General features: G+C 37.6%; 1 protein-coding gene across 2 annotated transcripts in view; it reads left to right on the top strand.

Annotated features, from left to right (window-relative positions):
- CWC22 (CWC22 spliceosome associated protein homolog) overlaps window positions 1-24,104 on the top strand; it is a 76,962-nt gene that overhangs the window by 11,767 nt on the left and 41,091 nt on the right. For both annotated transcript variants that reach the window (XM_053597697.1, XM_053597696.1), the window contains exons 2-4: window positions 11,043-11,173; window positions 17,587-17,654; window positions 19,106-19,216. In XM_053597697.1, the coding sequence (XP_053453672.1) occupies window positions 11,147-11,173; window positions 17,587-17,654; window positions 19,106-19,216 (206 nt within the window). In that variant the 5' untranslated portion in view covers window positions 11,043-11,146. The remainder of the gene's footprint in view (window positions 1-11,042; window positions 11,174-17,586; window positions 17,655-19,105; window positions 19,217-24,104) is intronic.

Below are 24,104 nucleotides of genomic sequence, written 5' to 3'. Positions count from 1 at the left end.
GGCCCCCCTAACTGCAAAAAAAAAATAGACCTCCTAACTTCAAAAAGAAATTAATCCTAACTTGTTCTTACCTTGGTCCTTAGGCAGCAGCAGGCTCTGCACAGGCAACCTGGTGACTCCTCCGATTACACCGGAGACTGAGAGGAGGAGTCGAGAGACAGAGAGAAGGAGGGGAGTTGGATAGTGTGGGGCACATTCCACACATGCGCACTGTGGCCTGGGATGAGCCTGCTGCTAAGCAGGACAAGCAGGGCAGCAAAAACATCTGGCGGGTTGGGACGAGTTGGCTGCTAAGCAGGACAGGCAGCTGTGGTAAAAACACCTGGCAGGCTGGATAAATGTCCTCGGCAGGCCACATGTGGCCTGCGGGCTGTAGCTTGAGGATCCCTGCTCTAAACCTTTGTAGCCACAGAAATAAGACCTTTGAACAGTCAGGAAATTTGTGTATGATACAAAGTCATCTCGTTAAGGCAAATAGGGCCTCAAGTCCTGCTGAGATAAGGATTGTTCCTGCTTCTGAATTTTTTTAAATTTCATTTTGATTTATTTATAGACTTTTAAGCTGTATTTTTTTAAATTCAGTTTTAGTCATTTCTGTCAGGAACACTGTTTATATCTTTAACTTTTTTCAGGCTTCTTAGAGATTAACATGCAACTTAATGTTGCATAATCTCACAAAAAATGTAGAAACCTTGCATCGTATAGGTCCAATTTAGTTCCCCATTCTACACGTATGTACTAATATATACTCCATCTACATACGTTATAATATTATAATGCAAGACAGTATAAACATTCTTTTATATAAAAGGTAGTCTTTGATATTTCCTGAGAAAGTTATTTCTGGTGATCTTCATTTGTTTCTGAAAATTTGAGTTTCCATGTAGTAGCATTTCCCTTTGGCCTCAAGAAGTTATTTTAGCATTTGTTGTACTGCAGGACTGCTGGAGATAAATTTTCTTTGTTTTTCTTGGTTGTTTTTATTTGTTTGTTTAATCAGGCAACGACTTTATTTTGTCTTCATGCTTTAAAAATTGTGTTTTCTGAAGTTAAAGTCCAGGTTACCATTTTATTTTTTAAACACTATAAAAGTTGTTCCGCTGTCTTCAGCTGTCTTTTCTGGTGAAGAGTTACCAGTAATTTGGATTGTTATTTCCCTGTAGGTCAGTGGTTCTCAACCTTCCTAATGCCATGGTGGCCCTTTAATACAGTTCCTGTGGGTCATGACCCACAGGTTGAGAACTGCTGCTGTAGGCAATGTGTTTTTTTTCTCTTGCTGCTCTCAGGATTTTCTCCTTGGCTTTGGTTTTCAGCAGTTTGACTCTGTTGACTGTGTATCTGACTAGATGTGGTTTTCTTTATATTTATCCTGCCTGATGTTCTCTGAGCTTCTCAGAGCTGTAAATTGATATCCTTTACCAAATTTGGGGACCATTTGTTTCTGTCCCAGGCTTTCTCTCTTTTCTTTCTTGGACTTTAATTACACATATATTCGTCCTTTAAATATTGTCCCACGCATCCCTAATACTGTTCAGCTTTTGGTGTCTCTGTTCCTTAGATTGAAGACTGTGAATTATGCTGTGAAGTTATTTCATATATTTTCCATACTGGAAATTTCTGTTTGTTTCTGTTTTATTGTTTCTCTTTGTTGACACTTTCCAGGTGTATTTTCCTTTGCATATTTCCATATGCTTTAAAAACGTTATATGCTAATTCATGTGTCTGGGTCATCTCAGTGTTGGTTTCTTTGATTGTCTTTCCCCTTAAGATTGGGCCACATTTTTTTTGATGAGTTATTTTTAATTGTCCCCTGATGTTGTTACTTTATGTTTTAGAGACTTTGGATTCTTTTACACTCCCCTGAGGGGCAGTGACTTTTTCAGTGGTTAACTTGGTTGGAATTACATTTATTAACTCTAGTCTCTTGAGTAGTAGTTCAAATCTTTAGTTCAGTTCTTATACTCATTAGTAGGTATCTGTCTTGTACATGTGTTGGTTCAAAGGTAGTTGGAAATTTGGGGGGAGTTCATACCCAGCACGTGGGGTTCCCCTTTGCTGGCTTCCTCCCCTCCTGGATTCCCCCTCACTTTCCAGCAGCTATGGTTACCTCAAACTCTGTTCTCCTGTTCTTCAAATGAGAAGGGCTACAACAGTTCTGTCAGAGTTATAGCCACCCATGCATGGTATGAACTGCAGCTTGTTCTCAGGCTCGTGCCATATTAAAGGAGGTAACTCACTCACGTCATTACTTTCTCCCAGGCATCTATCTACTCCCCTCTCAGATCAGCCTCTTTTTAATTCATTCTCCAGAGCGTCAGGTGGTGGTGGTGGTGGTGGTGGTGGTGTGTTTTGTCAAGAGTTTATGGTTATCTGTGAAAGGACTGGGTCCTATAGGAATTTCTTAACATTTCAGAAATGGAAATTCAAGGTACCCTTTTTTAAAATTTGCATAAAGTTGCCACATAGGCTATGCAGTGGCCCTGGAAATCAACCCTTTTTATTATTTAAATTCTTATAGAAAATAGTATAATTATCCTATGTCTGAAACTTTCTAGTCTCTAACCTTTCTTTCCCCATTGCAACAGTTATTTTCATTATTTGACTTTCAGTAACACAGATTTATTAAGGTTGTAACTTCTGTATTATGTCAACATAGACCACGTGAAGTAAGGTGACATGCCTCTTCTCTCATTACTACTACCACCACAGAACCAAATTTTATGCAATGTTTTACATAACTTATCCTGAGATTTTCAAAAATTTGTTTATGTAAAGTATAGTATCCAGTAGGAAAAGTTACTCTGAAACTAAGTTCAAACAATACTATGATCGTACTGGGCATAATGAAGTCCTAGGGAGACTGGTCTGTTATGTGCCTGTTAGGATCAGAACAGCTTTTTAAAAAAGAAAAAAGGGTGGGGGAAGGTTTTGGGACAATTAGCCCAGAACAATAAGGCTAAGCTTTGCACACAATTCCAGTAGTAACTGAAGAAAAGAGGCTGCTCGTGGGCTCACTAGAGAAAGTTAGGCATGGAGTCTATTTAAGTGTAGCTGCAGATGTATGAGCTCTGGAGTGGTTTACATTGCAATTATATTTCATAAATTGGCAAGTTTGTAAAGAATCTTGTATATATTTCTGTTACTAACCTTGATGCCATGCTCACCATTGTAATATAAACTTTCTTTGACTTAGCGATTTATGTATATCCACATCTAATTAAATGATAGCCTATATTACTTCATAGTGTCATGACTGTATGCATGATCTAGTAAAAAGAATACTGAACTCATTGTCCTTATTCTAGGTCTCCATTATAGTTCTGACTGGTAATATAACTTAGGACATTAAAACAACTTACCTGACTTTCATTGTTGTCATCTTTAAACGGAAGGAATTGGGTTAAATAATCTGTAATACCCTTCCTAATACCCAAATTAAACTTTTTACCTAATTTTATTCAGTTATTTTGGTACGGAGCACAGATCTTTCTCTGTATTCTCCATATCGTTTAATTCTTTTGTTTTCTTCTATTTTTTTTTTATTATTTTTATTTATTTTTTTTTTACTATTAAATCATAGCTGTGTACATTAATGCAATCATGGGGCACCATACACTGGTTTTATAGACTGTTTGACACATTTTCATCACACTGATTTACATAGCCTTCCTGGCATTTTCTTAGTTATTGTGTTAAGACATTTATATTCTACATTTACTAAGTTTCACAGGTACCCTTGTAAGATGCACCGCAGGTGTAATCCCACCCATCACCCTCCCTCCACTCCCTCTCCCCCTTCCCCATATTCTTAGGTTATAACTGGGTTATAGCTTTCATATGAAAGCCATAAATTAGTTTCATAGTAGGGCTGAGTACATTGGATACTTTTTCTTCCATTCTTAAGATACTTTACTAAGAAGAATATGTTCCAGCTCCATCCATGTAAACATGAAAGAGGTAAAGTCTCCATCTTTCTTTAAGGCTGCATAATATTCCATGGTGTACATATACCACAATTTATTAATCCATTCATGGATCGATGGGCACTTGGGCTTCTTCCATGACTTAGCAATTATGAATTGGGCAATAAACATTCTGGTACAAATATCTTTATTATAATGTGATTTTTGGTCTTCTGAGTACATACCTAGTAGAGAAATTATAGGATTGAATGGCAGATCTATTTTTAGTTCGCTAAGTGTTCTCCAAACATCTTTTCAAAAGGAATGTATTAATTTGGATTCCCACCAGCAGTGTATGCCAACATCTGTGGTCTTGGATTTTGTGATATGGGCTAATCTTACTGAAGTTAGATGATCTTCTCCCATTCTGAGGGCTGTCTGCTTGCTTTACTTACCGTGTTCTTGGCAGTGCAGAAGCTTTTTAGTTTGATCAGGTCCCAGTAGTGTATTTTTGAAGCTGCTTCGATTGCCCTGGGGGTCCTCCTCATAAAATACTCACCCAGACCGATTTCTTCAAGAGTTTTCCCTGTACTCTCTTCTAGTATTTTTATAGTTTCATGTCTTAAGTTTAAATCTTTAATCCAGTGAGAGTCTATCTTAGTAATGGCGAAAGGTGTAGGTCCAGTTTCAGTCTTCTACAGATTGCCAGCCAGTTCACTCAGCACCATTTGTTAAATAGGGAATCTTTTCCCCACTGAATGTTTTTAATTGGTTTGTCAAAGATCAAATAACGGTACGTAGCTGGTTTAATCTCTTGGTTGTCTATTCTGTTCCATAAATCTACCTGTCAGTTTTTGTACCAGTACCATGCTGTTTTATCATTGTTGATTTATAGTATAGTCTGAGGTCCGGTAGCGTGATTCCTCCTGCTTTGTTTTTATTTCTGAGTAATGTCTTGGCTATTTGAGGTTTTTTCTGATTCCATATAAAACCAAGTATTATTTTTTCAAGATCTTTAAAGTATGACAGCGGAGCTTTAATAGGGATTGCATTAAAATTGTATATTGCTTTGAGTAGTATGGACATTTTAACAATGTTGATTCTTCCCAGCCATGAGCATGGTATGTTTTTCCGTTTGTTAACATTTTCAGCTATTTCTTTTGTTAGAGTTTCATAGTTCTCTTTATAGAGATCTTTCACGTCCTTGGTTAGATAAACTCCCAAATGTTTCATCTTTGGCACTACTGCGAATGGAATAGAGTACTTAACTGTTTTTTTCAGGTTGACTATTGTTGGTATATATAAAGGCTACCAATTTATGAATGTTGATTTTTTAACCTGAGATGCTGCTTTATTTCTTGATCATTTCTAAGAGTTTTGTAGTAGAATCCCTGGTGTTTTCCAGATATACAATCATATTATCTGCGAAGAGGGAAAATTTGATCTCTTCTGACCCTATATGGATACCCTTGATCACCTTTTCTTCCCTAATTGCGATGGGTAAAACTTCCATTACAATGTTAAAGAGCACTGGAGTCAATGGGCAGCCTTGTCTGGTTCCTGATCTGAGTGGAAATGATTTCAATTTAACTCCATTCAATATGATATTGGCTGCAGGTTTGCTGTAGATGGCCTCTATTAGTTTAAGAAATGTCCTTTCTACACCAATTTTCTTAAGTGTTCTGATCATGAAGGGATGCTGGATATTATCAAAAGCTTTTTCTGCATCAATTGAGGGAATCATGTGGTCTTTGTTTTTTAATTTGTTTATGTGCTAATTATATTTATAGATTTACATATATTGAACCAGCCTTGAGACGCTGGGATAAAACTGACTTGGTCATGATGTATCATTTGTTTAATGTGTTGCTGGATTCTGTTTGTTAGTATCTTGTTGAATATATTTGCATCTATATTCATTAGTAATATTGATCTATAATTTTCTTGTTTGGTCTTTTACTGGTTTGGGGATCAGGGTGATGTTTGCTTCATAGAACGTGTTGGGTAGTCTACCTTCTTTTTCTACCTTTTGGAACAGGTTGAGTAATATAGGTACTAATTCCTCTTTAAAGGTTTAGTAGAACTCTGAGGTGAAGCCATCTGGTCCCGGGCTTTTCTTTTTAGGGAGGTTTTGTATTGTTGATGCTATTTCCAAACTTGATATGGGCCTGTTCAACATTTCCACTTGATTCTGGCTAAGTCTTGGAGAGTGACGTGCTTCCAAGTATTGGTCAATTTCCTTCAGATTTTCATATTTCTGAGAATAAAGTTTCTTGTAATGTTTATTAAGGATTTTTTGAATTTCTGAGGAGTCTGTTGTTATTTCATCTTTGTCATTTCTGATTGATGAAATTAGAGATTTTACTCTTTTTTTTTTTTCCTGGTTAGGTTAGCCAAAGGTTTATTTTATTGACCTTTTCAAAAAACCAACTCTTTGATTTATTGATCTGTTGTGTAATTTTTTTGTTTTCAATTCCATTTAATTCTCTAATTTTGGTTATTTCTTTTCTTCTACTGGGTTTGGGGTTGGAATGTTCTTTCTTTTCCAGTTGCTTGAGATGTCCATTAAGTTGTTAACTTCCTCTCTTTCCGTTCTCTTGAGGAAGGCTTGCAGTGCTACAAAAGTCCCTCTTAGGACTGCCTTTGCGGTATCCCAGAGGTTCTGATAATTCGTGTCTTCATTGTTGTTTTGTTTCAAAAATTTGGCAGTTTCCTTCTTAATCTCATCTCTGACCCAGCTATCATTCAGCATAAAGTTATTTAACTCCTATGTTTTTGTATGAGTATGCATATTCCTTTTGTTACTGAGTTCAACTTTTATTCCATGGTGGTCCGAGAAGATGCAAGGAATAATTTCTATTCCTTTAAATTTACAGAGGTTAGATTTGTGACCTCAGATGTGTTAGATTTTGGAGTATGTTCCGTGGGCTGATGAGAAGTATGTGTTTTCAGTTTTTTGGGGATGAAATGTTCTGTAGATGTCTGCTAAATCCAAATGTTGGATGGTTAGGTTCAAATCTAAAATTTCTTTGCTCTGCTTCTTATTGGAGGATCTGTCCAATACTGCCAAAGGAGTGTTGAAATCTCCCGACTATTATGGAGCTGGAGGAAATCAAGTTGCTGATGTCTGTTAGAGTTTCTTTTATAAATTGTGGTGCATTCTGTTTAGGTGCATAAATATTAATTATTGAAATCTCATCATATTGTGTATTACCCTTTACAAATATGAAGTGAGCATTCTTATTTTTCCTTACTTTTGTTGGTTTAAAGCCTATTGTATCTGCAAATAGAATTGCAACACCTGCTTTTTTCTGATTACATTTGCCTGAAATTTGGACGACCATCCTTTCACCCTCAGTCTACATTTATCTTTAAGGTATGATGTGACTCTCGTGTGCAGCAAATATCTGGCCTGAGTTTTTGTATCCCGTCAGCCAACCTGTGCCTTTTTTGAGGACAGTTTAAGCCATTCACATTAATGGAGAATATTGATAAGTCTGGTAAAATTTTGGGTATCGAGTTTTTTGAAAGTCCAGTGGACATTGTTAATCCTGTCACCACTGTGGAAGTTGGAGTTTGATCGAAAGTTTCTGAGTGAGTTTACTTTTTTGGTAGAGGATTGGGCTGGTCATTATGGATGATAGGTCTGAGAATATCCTGAAGAGCTGGTTTGGTTATGGCAAATTTCTTCAACATATGAATGTCATTAAAGTATTGAATTTCTCCATCATAAATGAAACTCAGTTTAGCTGGATACAGGATCCAGGGTTGAAAGTTATTTTGCTTTAGGAGATTAAAAGTCGATGACCACCCTCTTCTGGCTTGAAAAGTTTCAGTAGAGTGATCTGCAGTCGTTCCAGTATTCTTCCCTTTGTAGGTAATGGATTTCTTACATCTGCCTGCTTTGAGAATTTTCTCCTTCATATTAACTTTAGTGAAGTTAATTATGATATGCCTGGGGGATGTCTTATTCCGATTGAGTCGTGCTGAGGTTCTGAAACTGTCTGCTATCTGAATTTCAGAATCTCTTGGTATGTCTGGAAATTCTCTTTCATAATTTCACGGAGAAGGGCCTCTGTGCCTTGCGTAGCCACTTCATCGTTTTCAGGGATTCCAATGAGGTGGATATTAGCCTTCTTTGAATTATCCCAGAGCTCTCTGAGTGAATGATCTGTTTTTGCTCTCCATTTCTCTTCCTATTTGAGAGTTTGGGTGTGTTCAAAAGCTTTGTCTTCAATGTCAGAAATCCTTTCTTCTGCTTGCTCAACTCTGTTACTGAGGGATTCTACTGTATTTTTCAGATCTTTGAGGGCTGCAAATTCTTGCTTCGGTGTGTCAAAATCTTTGGTGGTTTTCTCTTTAAATTGGTTGAACTCTTGAGACAACTTTTGAATTGCTGCTCGAATTTCTAATTCCAAATTTTCCTCCATTCTGTTAATCTTGTTTGTAATCCAAATTCTGAATTCAATTTCTGACATCTCGGCCAGCTGTTTATGAATGGGATCTCCAGTTACATGTGCCATATCTTTCCTTTGTGAGGTTGATCTATTCTGGTTATTCACGTTACCAGAATTCTTCTGCTGATTCCGCCCCATGATTATTTTACACCGTTTGACTTTTCCTGTGGGGCTTTGTCAAGGACCCATACAGTGCTACGGCCTGAGAAACTTGGGACCTGTTTGGTGTTGTGGGGCTTAGTGGCTTTGTCTTATTTTCAGCTGGTCTCTGTCCGACCCTAGTGAAACAGTTACTCTGGGTTAAAGTCTCAACTGTGGAGAAATACCAGTAATTAAGTCACCCTGCCCCCCACAGGTAACAATTGGAAAAGGAAAATCAAACCTTCCTACAACCACACACCCAGGGCACCACTTGGATAGTCCTCGGGCTATTGGCTCAGTTCAAAAGGTCCAAATCAATTGGCTCAGTCAGCACCTGTCTCAGGTGGAAGAGTTTAAAAGGTCTCTGGCAACTAGATTGCAGGGGTCTGCTGACAACTCAATATGACTTGCTTCGGTGCTCCGTGAAGTCAAGAGGACCCATCCAGCAAATAGATTAGTCTGGGGAGGTTGATGCGTCTTACCCCACCTTGCACCTCTGTCACACCCAGTCACTGATAACCCCACAGGGCTGTGACGTACTTGCCTCCAATGAGCAGATTCTCTAGGAGTTTGCACTTGCCTAAATCACAAGGAGATCTATTTCTGCTCTGCCAGGCTGCTGCACTCTGCCTCTGTTTGGCAGGGGGAGGTGAGGCCTAACAACCTTGGGAGGCTGGGGTTGTTCACTCAATTCCAGCCCTGCCCATGGTTGATGTTACTGACAGAACAGAACAACTTTGAGGGAATTTATTTCTGTCCCACCTAAATTTCCCTGCAGAAGAGAAGCTGTTTTGAGTTCCCAGAACCTGTGCCTCAGGCCCTGTCTGTGCTGCTGTACCGTCTCAGCTGTAGTTTGTATTCAGAGCACGGTTACCTGTCAGATCCAGCCTCTGCCTGCCCTCCTTTGTTTTATCTGACGGTCCCCTGGGGGCTGAGTGCATCTTTGGCTCAGTAAAGTGGTCCTCTAGGTCAGCCCCTCCCTGGGAATCTCGCAGCTCTGCGTGTGCATTTTCTAGTCCCCGCGCCCCACCCAGGCCGGTACTGCCTCAGGCAAACCCTTTACTCACGGGGCCTGCATTTCCGTCCCAGATCTGTTCCCTGGTGGCTGCCACCTAAGAAGATGCCTGGCCTCCTCTGGTTGCCCAGAGAGATAGGGGGTGTGACTCTGGAATATCTGCAGGTGAGCCCTATTATTGCCAAAAATGGCTGCTGCTCTGTGCCTTGGGCCACCACCGCTCTGGCGTGATTCCCTCTCAGCCGACCATCCTCTCCTCACTCTCATGCCGCAGAATCAGCACTGACCAGCTGCAGTCCAGGCCCTATCCACACCCCTCGAGAAATCACCCAAGAATCTGGATTTTGGGGGACAGGTCTCCAGACCTCAGAGTAAGAGTGGAGGGGAGTTCTGGGAGCTCAGAATTGCAGGTAGAGAATATATATAGTTTTACACAGTTTTATGCCTGGCAAGAGAGCGCCATGGCACCCTAGTAGGGAGGTAGGTCCAGTTTTTAGAGGATCTCTCCCGTGGAGTATAGTGGGAGGAATTTTGAACTCTGCTCGTTTGTTTGTGGGGCACTCCGAGCCATTCTCATGGAGCAGTGGACTCCCGCCCACTTGGTGATGGATTTTGTACCTTTTGTTTGTATCCTTGGGGTCACAGCTCGCCTCAGCGAGGTTGATGTTAGTTCTTCAACCTTCTCTCTTGGTGCAGCTCTAATCCACCTGGTTACTTGCTAAATTTCTGTCCTTTAACTCTCCTTCTGGATGGGAGCCTCTGTGGAAAGCTGGCTTCAGTCAGCCATCTCTTGAGCAAACCACTCAAACCTCTTCTATTTCATTTCATTTTTGTGATTTCTTTACTTTATACCACATGCTTGAATGGCAGTTCTCTGTGAACATATTTGTCAATTCAGCATTTTGCCAGAATTGCTACAATTTACTTACCAGAAGAATATTCAAAGACATTTTAGCATTTAACATTGATATCTTGGTTTATTTTCAGCTATCCTTAGTTCTCATATGTATATACATCTGAAGCTGAAGCCTGTGCCTTTAATAGATCACATATTTCTGTGTAAAGTATATTTATTTCTGAATGAGCATTATTACAAGAACATTGGATATTTCATTCTTAGCTTACATAGGAACATTGGATTTTTTTTACTCAGGTTATATAGAATTTCTCTTATTAGTTTTCTCAGTTTCTTTTTTTATAATATCACAGTACTATTTCATGATGTAGGAATAGGTCTCCCTTACTGAGAGAACATTTTCGCTAAAGACTAGGACATCTGTTTTTAAATTACCTTTTGTTTCTCTCAGTTATTAGGATAAAACTTTCTATTTGCTCTCTTTTTCATGGAATTTTTCTGCTGTATAGATTGCAATGTGGATCTATTTAAAGATTTTTAAAATGTTTATTAATTATATACTTGCTAATTAAGAAAAATAAAGTGGTCAAATGTTTGTTATGTTGAAAGAATATATTGTTATTTCATACACTTTATCAGTGTAATAAAGCTTTCTTTGGTATATTTTGCAGGTGATATTTGCAGACAGAAGAAGTAAACTGGCCAGGAATTCAGACCATTGAGTACTTGTACCAATTTGAGGAATCTTTGATTTATTTATCAACCACAACAGAAAATGAAAAGTAGTGTGGCACAGATAAAAGTAAGTATTTGAAACTGATAATAGAAGATGCAAACTTTTAGTCAATTACCTATCCTTTAAATAAAAATGCATTTAAAGAATTAGAACATTAGAATCAGACAGTAGAATGCCATCATGCGTACACCTCACATAATTTCAAATGTAGATAGCTGGCCAGATGTGAGTAGCAGTGAGCAAGAAAGCAGTTAAATATACAGGGGACTTGTGTGTGTATACACACTTGCACATACCACATCTGTACCTGCGTGAATCGTGTGTGGCCACATATAAAAGAAAAATAACATACAATGTGGGAAAATTCCTGCATGTCTGTTTAACAACATGACCCTCTTGTCACATATTTCATATGCTTAGATGAGCTCTTTATTCTTTGATGTACTTTAGATAATACCCATTAATTTAGTCAACAAATACATACTGAATTCTAACTGTTACAATGACTATTTTAAGAACTTTGAGCAAAATAGTGAACACAACAGAAATTCTTATTCTCATAGGGTTTGCATTCTAGTTGGTAGGACAGAAAATAATCATAAACTTGGTACATAAGTAAGTTATATGGTGTTAAGAGTACTTTCTGCTATGGAGAAAAATAGCATAGGGTGAGAGGGATCAGTAGCACTGAGAGAAAGTATGAGGCCATTGCAAAGGTAACCATTTAAGTAGAGACTTGAAGGAGATGAGAGTTAACCATGCAGATATTTAGGAGAAGAGTATGCCAGGCAAAGGGACCAGCAAGTACAAAGGCAGAGAGTCTGGAGTTATGAGAAGGGAAAAGTTGTAGGATGTGATGTCTGAGCAGTGACCGACCAGTAATTCCATCTGCTTTCAAGCCTGTGAGTGGACTTGGCAGAAGAGCAAACCACTCAACTTCCTTTTCTTTTCAAACAAGCATATCACTTCCTGGGCTTTGGAGTCAGTAAAGGGGAAGGTGTATTTTTATTTGCTTATACACATAGGCGTGTCTCACTACCTCTCTTCCACTAGCTGTGCACCCTAAACTTCCTTCTTTGAAGAGAACCAGTAGAGCTCCTTGGCAGCAGGCATTAGGTATAAGACCTGGTATGTGGTAAGTGCTATTAAACAGAACTGATAGATTTGTAGACTGAGGCAGCCTCTGTTGTCATCTTTTTCAACCTCCCTCTAGTGTGAGAACACACTCTCCAGGCTCCCTTTTAGTTAGACTCCCAGCCTCTGCTTGTGGACCTCCATTGCCAAGGGTCTCGCTGTCTCCTAAGCTTGTTCTGTCTGGCAGTAGATACCCTCCTATATTGTTCTGAAATCTGCCCCTTTGGGGCTTTTTGGTCTGTTGTTACTTAAACAATGAATTTATTGAGAGCCCAGTAAGTGGCATATTCTGTGTTAAGAGCTAAGGATAAAAAGAGAAGACTCCATGTCCAGAACACAGACAAGAGCACTACAGTGTTTAGACTGGTGCCTTTTAACAGAGAAATGTTTAGTCTTTCTCAGAATCCTGTTCTGCTGCTCTAGGTTTCCTGCTTGTGGTCCTGATGGGTCCTTTGTAGCATCGCCTGTCGGCCCAGGAGTGGGTGACTTCAGTCAGCATGCCCATCTCTCCTTTTTGTTAGCCACAGCCTGTCCACTAGCTGGGTTGGGGCCCATTCTTTTTTCAGGTAAATGTCTTCCGTTGTTCTGAAGACTCATCTGTCAGGTGCATAAGTCTTCAGCAGAGGATCCATTTTTCCCTTGAACCTTACTGCAGCTTCTTTAGCTAGCTGGAAGCAAACTCTCTGCCTCTTTCGGCCCTCCTTTCTCTTCCTCTTAAAGACTTGTTCTCTGGCTTGGCACCTGTAGCTTCAGTGGCTACATACACCCGGGCTGGTGGGTTTGAACCCTGCTCGGGCCTGCTAAACAACAATGATAATTACAACAACAACAAAAAAATAGCCAGGTGTTGTCGTGGGCACCTGTAGTCCCAGCTACATGGGAGGCTGAGGCAAGAGAAATAGCTTAAGCCCGAGAGTTTAAGGTTGCTGTGAGCTGTGACACTAGGACACTCGACTGAGGGCAATATCATAAGACTCTTGTCTCCAAAAAGAAAAAAGAAAGGCTTGTTCTCTGAGCCTAGTGGATCCTCAGAACCTCTGGACTCTGGCTTCCTTTCCCTCTGGTCTCATACTGCTCTCTGTGTTAGAGGCGGCGAGTGACTCCCTGTGTCATCATATTTGTTTTGCTTAATGAACAATTTAGAAAATTTTTAAAGGCAATTTGTACTATGTAAATTTTTGAACTATTGCTGTGACTTATAATCCAAACTCTATGATAAGGGAACTAGGGAGACTTAGGTTCTTAATATTTGGACCATAACCCCCAAATGACTCTTAACTTCCTCATTCACTGAAGCCAAATTCACGTCCCCTTTACTTTCATCCCTTAGTATTCTGCCTCAGTGAAATCTAGTCAAGATTTCCTGTTAGCATTTACTATGCATGCCAGTCATTTGTTACTTGGTAATATTTATGAAATCCTCTGATTCACGACTTCAATATTTTTGGTTTCTCCCTCTTGCTCACAACATATGTTGTGGGGATGTGTTAAAAATCATTAGCACAGAATTGAGGCTTTCTCCCTAATATAATCAAAATAATTCCCTCTTATTCTCAGTCTCTTCTCTTCTCTTTTCGCCTCTCTTCCCCGCTCTTTTCTTCCTCTTTATCTGCTTCCTCTCCTCTTCCTTTTCCCCACAACCTTCACCCCTGGAACATAAAATCTGATGTGTTTAATTGTGAAAATAACCATCTCTTTCCTACAAGCTCATAAGCGCCTGGGGGGTCTTTTATATCATTTGTATCCTTCAGAATTTCTACATAGGAAGGACTATGTCTTATAAGAAATAATCAGTATAAATACTATATTTTATGTTACCATTGAATTGAGTGAATCTTGTGCTCTTTATGGCTTAAGACATTGATATTAAGCTTTATAGAAACCTATATAGTACATATTTAATAAGTCTACTTCATTGTATCTCTCAATGAAATAATTTTGAAAATTTTTTTGTATGTCTTAGAAACAGAATATTTTTTAACTAAGGAGATTTGTCTTTATCTGGAACCTATAATATTGCCATTATGTAAATCTCAATAAATACACATGTACACATATGTATTTATTGCCATTTACAGAATAAATATTTGTACAATAATCAATCACAAGCAGACAAATTGAGCAGAATAAAGCCCAAAAGGTAACTCAATGAGTCCTTGATATATGATATAGGGAGTCAAAGCAAAGGCAGAAGGGTAGAATAATCAATAAATGATTATGCTCTTTATGGACAAAAATTATTTATTTATCTCTCACCATACATATACACATACCTAAACACAAGACTCACCAAATGAGTTAACAAAAAAAACTAAATGTGAGAAATGGAACTTGAAAATCTCTAGTCACATTCTGTCATTCTTCTTAATGAATCATTTAGTATTTGTGCATTTTTTTTTACCATTTTATAAGTTGCAATACTAAGAATACTGATTTTTTTAGAAAAAAATTAGCTGGACGTAGCATGGTGGGCCTGTAGTCCCATCTACTTGGGAGGCTGAGGCAGGACAAGAGGATTGATTGAGCCCAGAAGTTGGAGATTGCTGTGAGCTATGATGACGCCACCACATGCTTACCTGGGGTGACAGAGTATGGAATGACACTCTGCCTCAAAAAAGAAGACTGCTTTTTGTTTCCTAAGTCTTGTCTTGTCTTTCTTTCTTTTTTTTTTTTTTCTTGAGGCAGAGCTGTAGTACACTGGCATCCCCATAGCTCACTACATCTTCAAACACCTAGGCACAAGTAATCCTACTGCCTCAGCTTCCCAAATAGCAGGGAGGCTCACATCACCATATTTGGCTGTTTTCTATGTCTTGTACTGAAAGTTTCTTAGTCTTGCTCAGGCTGGTCTCGAACTCTTGGCCTCAAGTGATCTTCCTGCTTGGCCTCCCAAAGTGCTAGGATTACAGGCACGAGCTACTTTGCCTGGCCCTAAATCCTTAAATGCCAGTATCAAAAAGGTATACTGTATGCATAGGTGATTTTTTTAATTTACTGTCTCCCTAAGTGATTTTTTTTCTTCAAGCAACTTTTTCTAGTGTAGTTTTGATCAAAATATTTGTAACATAAAAATTGGAAAGTAACATGTATACTCATACACTATTGGTAGGATATTCACTTAAGGGTGATTTGTCAATAGCTATCACATTTAAAAAATACATATTCTTTAATCCACAATTTTATTTATGTAATATATGTGGACATATTTGTTTGCATAAAAGCAAATGAGCCTAGACTTTTAAATAGCTTTTACAAGTAAAGGTAATACAGACGGAAAACAACCTAAATGTCCAATAGTAGGGGATTGTTAATTAGAACACAGTGATCTACTGTGTATGTGTTCTAATGTGGAATGATAAGATACATATAAATTGAATAAATTAGGGTACAGCCTCTATGTATGATGTGATTCCATTTATGTACAAAAAGAGAAAGAAATTTTGCATATGCTTAACATACTTCTAAAAAGATACATACAGAAGTATCTAAACAATGATTGTTCCAAGAGAGGATTGCTGATTGGGAGACGGAAAGTGGGACTTTTCTTGTGTGCCCTCTTGTATTTTACCACATAACATGTCTTAAGTGGCAGGACTGGGAAGAAACAAGATTTTAAGATAGTAGGATTGAATGTAAAATAACAGCCAAACTATGGCTACTTTAAATTATAAATATCGATTACTTACTTACTTACCTACGTAGATTACTTACTTACTCACCTGCATATATGAGTTTTTGCATACTGTTCAAAAAATTTCAATAGTTAATGAGACTCTTTTGGCAATATACTTGTGACTGTTTAGCCTCAAACTGCTGTTAATTAGATAGTCATAAAATCAAAGGAAGTTGGATCTTATTTACATTTCTACTCCAAATAATTTTCTATTTTAAAATGCATCTTTTTCTCATTAGGAAGTCAAGCATATGAGTTTCCAGAACAAGTTACTTGTTTGATTTATTTTTTCTTAGACTTTCTTAACACTGTTTTTCTTTCCAGTAAGGTTAATTAAAATTATTTTAATTTTTTAAAAAAAGCTTGTCAGTGTTAACATTGGCCAATTATATAAAAAATTTTGCCTATATATGGAGGTAAGTCTTTTGATTTCTTCAATATATTTGTATTTTTAGATTAAGATATGTTCTCAAACTGGATGTTTTATATTTCTGCCTCGTGATACAGGTCTTACCAATCTCATGTTACATGAAGTTTCTTATATTTGTGTATCAGTTATTTTTAAAAGGATTTGACATAGAACTTCTATATTAAAAGACCTGTTTTTTCAATTCCTAGAGCCTAACATAGTACTAGCCATATCAGACACTCACATTTTGTTGGTTGAAGGCTCAGCATCCATAGCACAGTGGTTAGGGCATCAGCCACATACACCGAGGCTGGTGAGTTTGAACCTGGCCAGAGCCAGCTAAACAACAATGGCAACTGCAATAAAAAAATAGCCGGGCATTTTGACAGCTGCCTGTAGTCCCAGCTACGTGGGAGGCTGAGGCAAGAGAATTGCTTGAGCCCAAGAGTTTGAGATTGCTGTGAGTTGTGACACCATGGCACTCTACTGAGGGTGGCACAGTGAGACTCTGTCTCAAAAAAAGTAATGTTTGTTGAAAACAAAAATGAATTTTCGTAAATATGTTAGAGTCAGTTAGTTTCTTCTGGTTTTCATAAGCCAAAGGAGATAGAAGGTAAGTGCAGTGTTGTGAAACTTAAGCATAACCGTAAAATTGACCTCTTTCTAGAAAACCTCTGGCCTTGGTCTTATTTTTCACCTGGAGGAGGCCATTATAAAAATGCTGTTTTAAAAATTTATAACTTTTTACATAGAAATAAAATAATGAACTAAGTGTTGTCAAAAGTTTGAGAATTATCTTCTTCTGCCTTGAATTTTTTTATCTGCTACAGACATGCCCATCTAGGATGGCCTGAACATAACTATTCCTATGATTAAAAAATGTTTTGTTGGGTGGTGCCTGTGGCTCAGTGAGCAGGGCGCTGGCCCCATATGCCGAGGGTGGCGGGTTCAAACCCAGCCCTGGCCAAACTGCAACAAAAAAATAGCCAGGCGTTGTGGCGGGCGCCTGTAGTCCCAGCTACTCAGGAGGCTGAGGCAGGAGAATCGCCTAAGCCCAGGAGTTGGAGGTTGTGTGAGCTGTGTGATGCCACGGCACTCTACCAAGGGCAATAAAGTGAAACTCTGTCTCTACAAAAAAAAAAAAAAAAAAAGTTTTGTTGTAATTTCTAAAGTACTTCAGTTTTCTGAGACATATATTCTTGGTCTGTATATGTAACATAAATAATTTTTGAAATGTTCCCTCTCCCTTTTTCACTTTTAAAGCATTATTCTGGTCATGACAGAAGGGAAAACCATAATTCGTATCAGAGGACCTCCTCTCCAGAAGACAGGTAAATGATTTTGATATATTCTGAATGCAATTTTAATTTTTCATGGTAAGCTTATATAATAATTTAGCTCTTTGCTTCTAATTTTAGGGTGAACAACTTGTTTTTAATGGTGTTGTAACTAATATTACTGGAGTGAGCTACAAAAAAGGAATCATCATTGAATGACTATTCTGGGAGTTTCCTGTAAACAATTCTAGATTTTACATAATTTTTAGGTGAAAGGGAATAATTTTAGTATCTCAAATATTAGTAGAATGAGAGTTTATAAAATGGAAAATGGAGTTAAAATTATACTACTTTGAAGTGCTTTTTTTGCTGTTATTGCTTCCCATTAAATTTATGTAGCTCTTTATAGTTCTCAAAATATTTTTGTGCATATTATATCATCTTATAATTATGTTAAGATCAATGATTCGAAAATGTTACTTTTAATGTGCATCATGCATTTATATTAGGACTACCATTATTTCACTTTGGACTATTAAAAGATCATCAAAAATATGGTCTATTATAAATAGTGACTTTATAAAAATTTTTTCTGACTATTAAAAATAATTTATGAAGGGAGAAGGATCCTCTAAACTTTTTTTGGTTGTCTGAGCTCTTCCTTATTTCCTGTTTACTTTCTTCTTATTCACTCTACTAAATATCTCTAAAAACCTTTGCTTTATGGATATCAGATTAATTGCCCTCCCTGGTTTGTGACTACTTACTGCCCTTCACCACTTATCTATGTACCCCCTACATTAAAAAAAATGTATCTTCTTCTCTACACACACATATATACATAAACATAGATATGTGTGTGTATAACTTAATTGCAGATATGTACATAAAATATGGATTATGTCACTATGTATTTTTATTATATATGTTTTTAACTTTTCTTAAGGCTCTATCATTTTAAGATTCAAGTAACAGATTTGTTTCTATCCATCCTTGTTTGCTAATAATTTCAATCTATTCTCTTAGTCTCACTGCTATCTAATAATGCATTTTCAAGAGTAACAGCTGATAAATACAGTTTTTTGGAGTAAAGTGGTCCTTATTTAGGCCGACTGATGTCATTGGTCTCATTTGTTCAGTATTTTGATAAATGAGCTGACTGATAAAAGGACTTACTTGCAAGATAGCCTTTTTTTCTGCCAACCATATATGATATGCAGCTATGTCTCCTGCTAAGGATAGTAGTATGAAACAAGATGAACAAGATTGATGAATTCTAAGAAATGTTTAACTGTATATAAACTGAAAGTTTTTGTAATCCTGACTTAATGAGTATCAGCAAAATGAGACGTTTCTCAAAAAACAGTTTGACAAGATCTTGTTCATTCTTAGAGCAGCATTAATGTCAGTATATGACTTTCCTAAGTATTTATATATGACTTTCCTAAGTATTTATAACTTAACTGTTTAAAATTAAAATTTTGGTTTTCTTACTTTATATTTAGATATGTAGAACAAGAAAGATCCCCACGGGATAGAGATTACTTTGATTACAGCAGGTCAGACCAGGAGCATTCGAGAAGAGGTCATTCTCATGATGGTAGCATGGAGTCACGGTTAGTATTGGGAATTTTAATTATACAGAAATTGTATTTGTTTAAGTTTCCTTAGTCCTTTATGATAAAAATAATAACAATAACAGCAATAATTAGATGTTCTTAGGTGCTGGACTTCCTAATAAGCACTTCATGTGAATTAACTCCATATTGCAGTAAGTAGGTGAAGTAGATAGTGTTATATCTAAACCTTTATCACAGGGATGTTATCATTAGGCCTAAACACAAATAAATTAACACAAATAAATTAATCAAACATACCTATGATAAAATTTAAATAAGTTTATGACTTATTTGTGTTTAGGCACCTAAATAGGTTTAGTAATTTATTTGTGTTTCTGAAGCATAACACTGGCAAGTCCAGGTTCGTCTGACTCTAAAACCAAAGCTGTTACTAATTAATTGTACTGCAAAAAGGGTTGGCTTATATGATTTATTTTGTGACATTTTACTAATTGAAAGAAATTTTTATTGTGTGATATAAAGTGAAGTAAATTGACTTTCCTGCATAATGACAGGACATTTTGGCAGTTGTAAATTGAGCCGTAATAAATTGTCTACAAATGCCTGTATGATAAAATGATTTTTTTCTTCTGAGTAGATGTCTAGTAGTGGGATTGCTGGGTCAAATGGGAGATCTAATTTGAGTTCTTTGAGGATTCTTCACACTTCTTTCTAAAGAGGCTGTATTAGTTTGCAGTCCCACGACAGTGTACAAAATGTTCCCTTCTCACCACATCTGTGCCAGCATCTGCAGCTTTGGGACTTTGTGATGTGGACTATTCTCACTGGGGTTAGGTGATATCTCAGGGGAACAATGGGCATTTTTTCATTTGTTTGTTAGTCATTTGTCTGTCTTCACAGAAGATTCTGTTCATGTCTCTTGCCCAGCGATAGATGGGATTATTTGCTCTTTTTTTGTTGATTAATTTCTTTTCTTTTCTTTCAGCATGATGTTTATACATACATGTAGTAAAATAACTACAGTCAAGAAAATTAACATATGCATCACCTCACATGATTGCCTTTTTGTTGTGGTCGTTAGCAGAGTTTCAGTACACAATATTGCTAACCGTACAGCCCTCATGCTGCTGCTGTACGCATTAGATCTCTACACCTGTTTATCCTGCATAATTGCAAGTTTGTATCCCTGGATCTACCACTTCCCATTTTTGTCTGCTGCCCCATTCCCTGTTCCTGGTATAGCACCATTTTATTCTCTTTTGTAAATACTCAGCATTTTTTAGATGATACAAAGACGTGAGATCAGGCCATGTTTTTCTTTCCATGTCTGGCTTATTTCACTTAACTTGCTTGCCTCCAGATTCATCATGTTATCACAAACGGCAACATCTTCTTCTTTTGTAAGACAGATGAGTAGATAGATTGCACATTTTCTCTATTCATTCATATCTCTTGTTTCCATATGTTGTTTCCGTATCTTGGCCATTGTGAAGAATGCTGCTATGAGTTCATACACCTCTTCAGGTGCTGATGTCATTTCCTCTGATGAGGGCGTGCTGGGTTATAGGTTCTATTAGTTCTATTTCCAATTTTGACCCTCAACCAACAAACGTTATCTTTTTTTGATAATAGCCTTCCTAACAGGTGTGAGCTGATACCTCATTGTGGTTTTGATTTCTATTTCTCTAATGATTAATGATGTCGGACACCTTTTCATACACCTGTTGAGTATTTTTACTTCTTCCTTGGGGGAAGAGTCCATTAAGTTCCTGTGCCCATTTTTTAAAAATTGGATTATTTAATCAATTGCTATTAAGTTGTGTGACTTCCATGTATAGAAATTAACCCCTTATCAGATACATGGTTTACAAATATTTTCCCAATCCCCAGGCTGCCTTTTCTCTTGATTATTTTCTTTGCTGTGCAGAAGATTTTTAGTTTGATGTAGTCCCACTTATTTTATTTTGGTTTTGTTGCCTATCGTTTTGCTGTGATCTCCAAAAATATCATCACCAAGACCACTATCAAGGAGATTTTTCTCTACATTTTCTTCTAGGAGTTTTGCGTTTCAGGTCTTACATTTGGGTCATTAATCCATTTTTAGTTAATTTTTGTGTGTAAGAGAAGGGTCCAACTTCATTCTTTTGTATGTAGAGATCTAGTTTTTCCACCACGATTTATTTCATAGACTATTTTTTCCCCACTGTTTTTTTGGTGATCTTATCAAAAATTAGATGACTGTACATGTTTGCATTTATTTCTGGGTTTTCTATTCTGCTTCATTGGTCTATGTGTCTTTTTTTTACAAAAGACTTTTTTTTATTATTATTTTTTATTGTTAAATCATAGCTGTATTCATTAGTGCAATCAAGGGGTTGGTTTCATATACAATCTGTGCTGGTTTCATATACAATCTGAAATATTCTCATCTAACTGTTCAACGTAGCCTTCATGGCATTTTCTTAGTTATTGTATGTAGACATTTGGATTCTGCCTTTCGCCTGTACCCATTCTAAGATGCACTGTAGGTGTGGCCCCACTTCTTTCCCTCCCTCCACTCTAACCTCCCCACTCCCTTCCCCTCCCTTGGCCCTTTCCCCATATTCTTGTGCTATAGTTGGGTTATAGCCTTCATGTGAAAGCTATAAATTAGCTTCATAGTAGGGCTGAGTACATTGCATACTTTTTCTTCCATTCATGACATACTTTGCTAAGAAGAATATGTTCCAGCTCTATCCATGTAAACATGAAGGAAGTAAAGTCTCCATCTTTCTTTAAGGCGGCATAATATTCCATGGTATACATGTACCACAATTTGCTAGTCTATTCGTGGGTCGATGGGCACTTGGGCTTCTTCCATGACTTAGCAATTATGAATTGGGCTGCAATAAACATTCTGGTACAGATGTCTTTGTTATATTGTGATTTTTGGTCTTCTGGGTATAAACCTAGTAAAGGAATTATAGGATCGAATGGCAGGTTTATTTTTAGGTCTCTATTCTCCAAACATCCTTCCAGAAGGAACGTATTAGTGTACATTCACACCAGCAGTGTAGAAGTGTGCCCTTTTCTCCACATCCACGCCAACATCTCTGGTTTTGGGATTTTGTGATATAGGCTAGTCTCACTGGAGTTAGATGGTATCTCAAAGTAGTTTTGATTTGCATTTCTCTGATGATTAAAGATGATGAGCATTTTTTCATATGTCTGAAGGCCGTGCTCCTGTCTTCTTCAGAGAAGTTTCTCTTCAAATCCCTTGCCCAGCCTGCGATGGGATCCCTTGTTCTAGTCTTGCTAATGCGTTTGAGTTCTCTGTGGATTCTGGTTATTAAACCTTTGTCGGAGACATAACCTGCAAATATTTTCTCCCATTCTGAGGGCTGTCTACTTGCTTTACTTACTATGTTCTTGGCTGTGCAGAAGCTTTTTAGTTTGATCAGGTCCCAGTAGTGTATTTTTGATACTGCTTCAATTGCCTGGGGAGTCCTCCTCATAAAATACTCACCCAGGCCAATTCCTTCAAGAGTTTTCCCTGTACTTTAAGAAGTATTTTTATAGTTTCATGTCTTAAGTTTAAATCTTTTATCCAGTGAGAGTCTATCTTAGTTAATGGTGAAAGGTGTGGGTCCAGTTTCAGTCTTTTACAGATTGCCAGCCAGTTTACCCAGCACCATTTGTTAAATAGGGAATCTTTTCCCCACTGAATATTTTTAATTGGCTTGTCAAAGATCAAATAACGGTAAGTGGCTGGATCCATCTCCTGGTTCTCTATTCTGTTCCAGGCATCTACTTCTCTGTTTTTGTGCCAGTACCATGCTGTTTTGATCACTATCGATTTATATTACAGTCTCAGGTCTGATAGGGTGATTCCTCCTGCTTTGTTTTTATTTCTGAGTAATGTTTTGGTTATTCGAGGTTTTTTCTGATTCCATGTAAAACGAAGTATTATTTTTTTTTTTTTTTTTTTTTTGTAGAGACAGAGTCTCACTGTACCGCCCTCGGGTAGAGTGCCGTGGCGTCACACGGCTCACAGCAACCTCTTAACTCTTGGGCTTACGCGATTCTCTTGCCTCAGCCTCCCGAGCAGCTGGGACTACAGGCGCCCGCCACAACGCCCGGCTATTTTTTGGTTGCAGTTTGGCCGGGGCTGGGTTTGAACCCGCCACCCTCGGCATATGGGGCTGGCGCCCTACTCACTGAGCCACAGGCGCCGCCCTAAAACGAAGTATTATTTTTTCAAGATCTTTAAAATATGACAATGGAGCTTTAATAGGAATTGTATTAAAATTATATATTGCTTTGGGTAGTATAGACATTTTAACAATGTTGATTCTTCCCAGCCATGAGCATGGTATGTTTTTCCATTTGTTAACATCTTCAGCTATTTCTTTTCTTAAAGTTTCATAGTTCTCTTTGTAGAGATCTTTCACATCCTTTGTTAGGTATACTCCCAAATATTTCATCTTCTTTGGCACTACTGTGAAAGGGATAGAGTCCTTGACTGTTTTTTCAGCTTGGTTATTGTTGGTATATGTAAAGGCTACAGATTTATGGGTGTAGATTTTATAGCCTGAGACTTTGCTGTATTCCTTGATCACTTCTAAAAGTTTTGTAGTAGAATCCCTAGTGTTTTCCAGATATACAATCATATCATCTGCAAAGAGTGAAAGTTTGATCTCTTCTCACCCTACGCGTATACCCTTGATTGCCTTTTCTTCCCTTATTGCAATGGCTGAAACTTCCATTACAATGTTAAAGAGCAATGGAGACAATGGGCAACCTAGCCTGATCTAAGTGGAAATGATTTCAATTTAATTCTATTCAATACGACATTGGCTATGGGTTTGCTGTAGATGGCCTATTGCTTTAAGAAGTGTTCCTTCTATACCAGTTTTAGTATAGATGTTCTTAAGTGTTCTGATCA

The sequence above is a fragment of the Nycticebus coucang genome, chromosome 7, assembly GCF_027406575.1.
Source record: "Nycticebus coucang isolate mNycCou1 chromosome 7, mNycCou1.pri, whole genome shotgun sequence".
NCBI lineage: Eukaryota > Metazoa > Chordata > Mammalia > Primates > Lorisidae > Nycticebus > Nycticebus coucang.
Note: the sequence above shows the minus strand (reverse complement) of the source record. Positions and strands in the feature narration are given on the sequence as shown.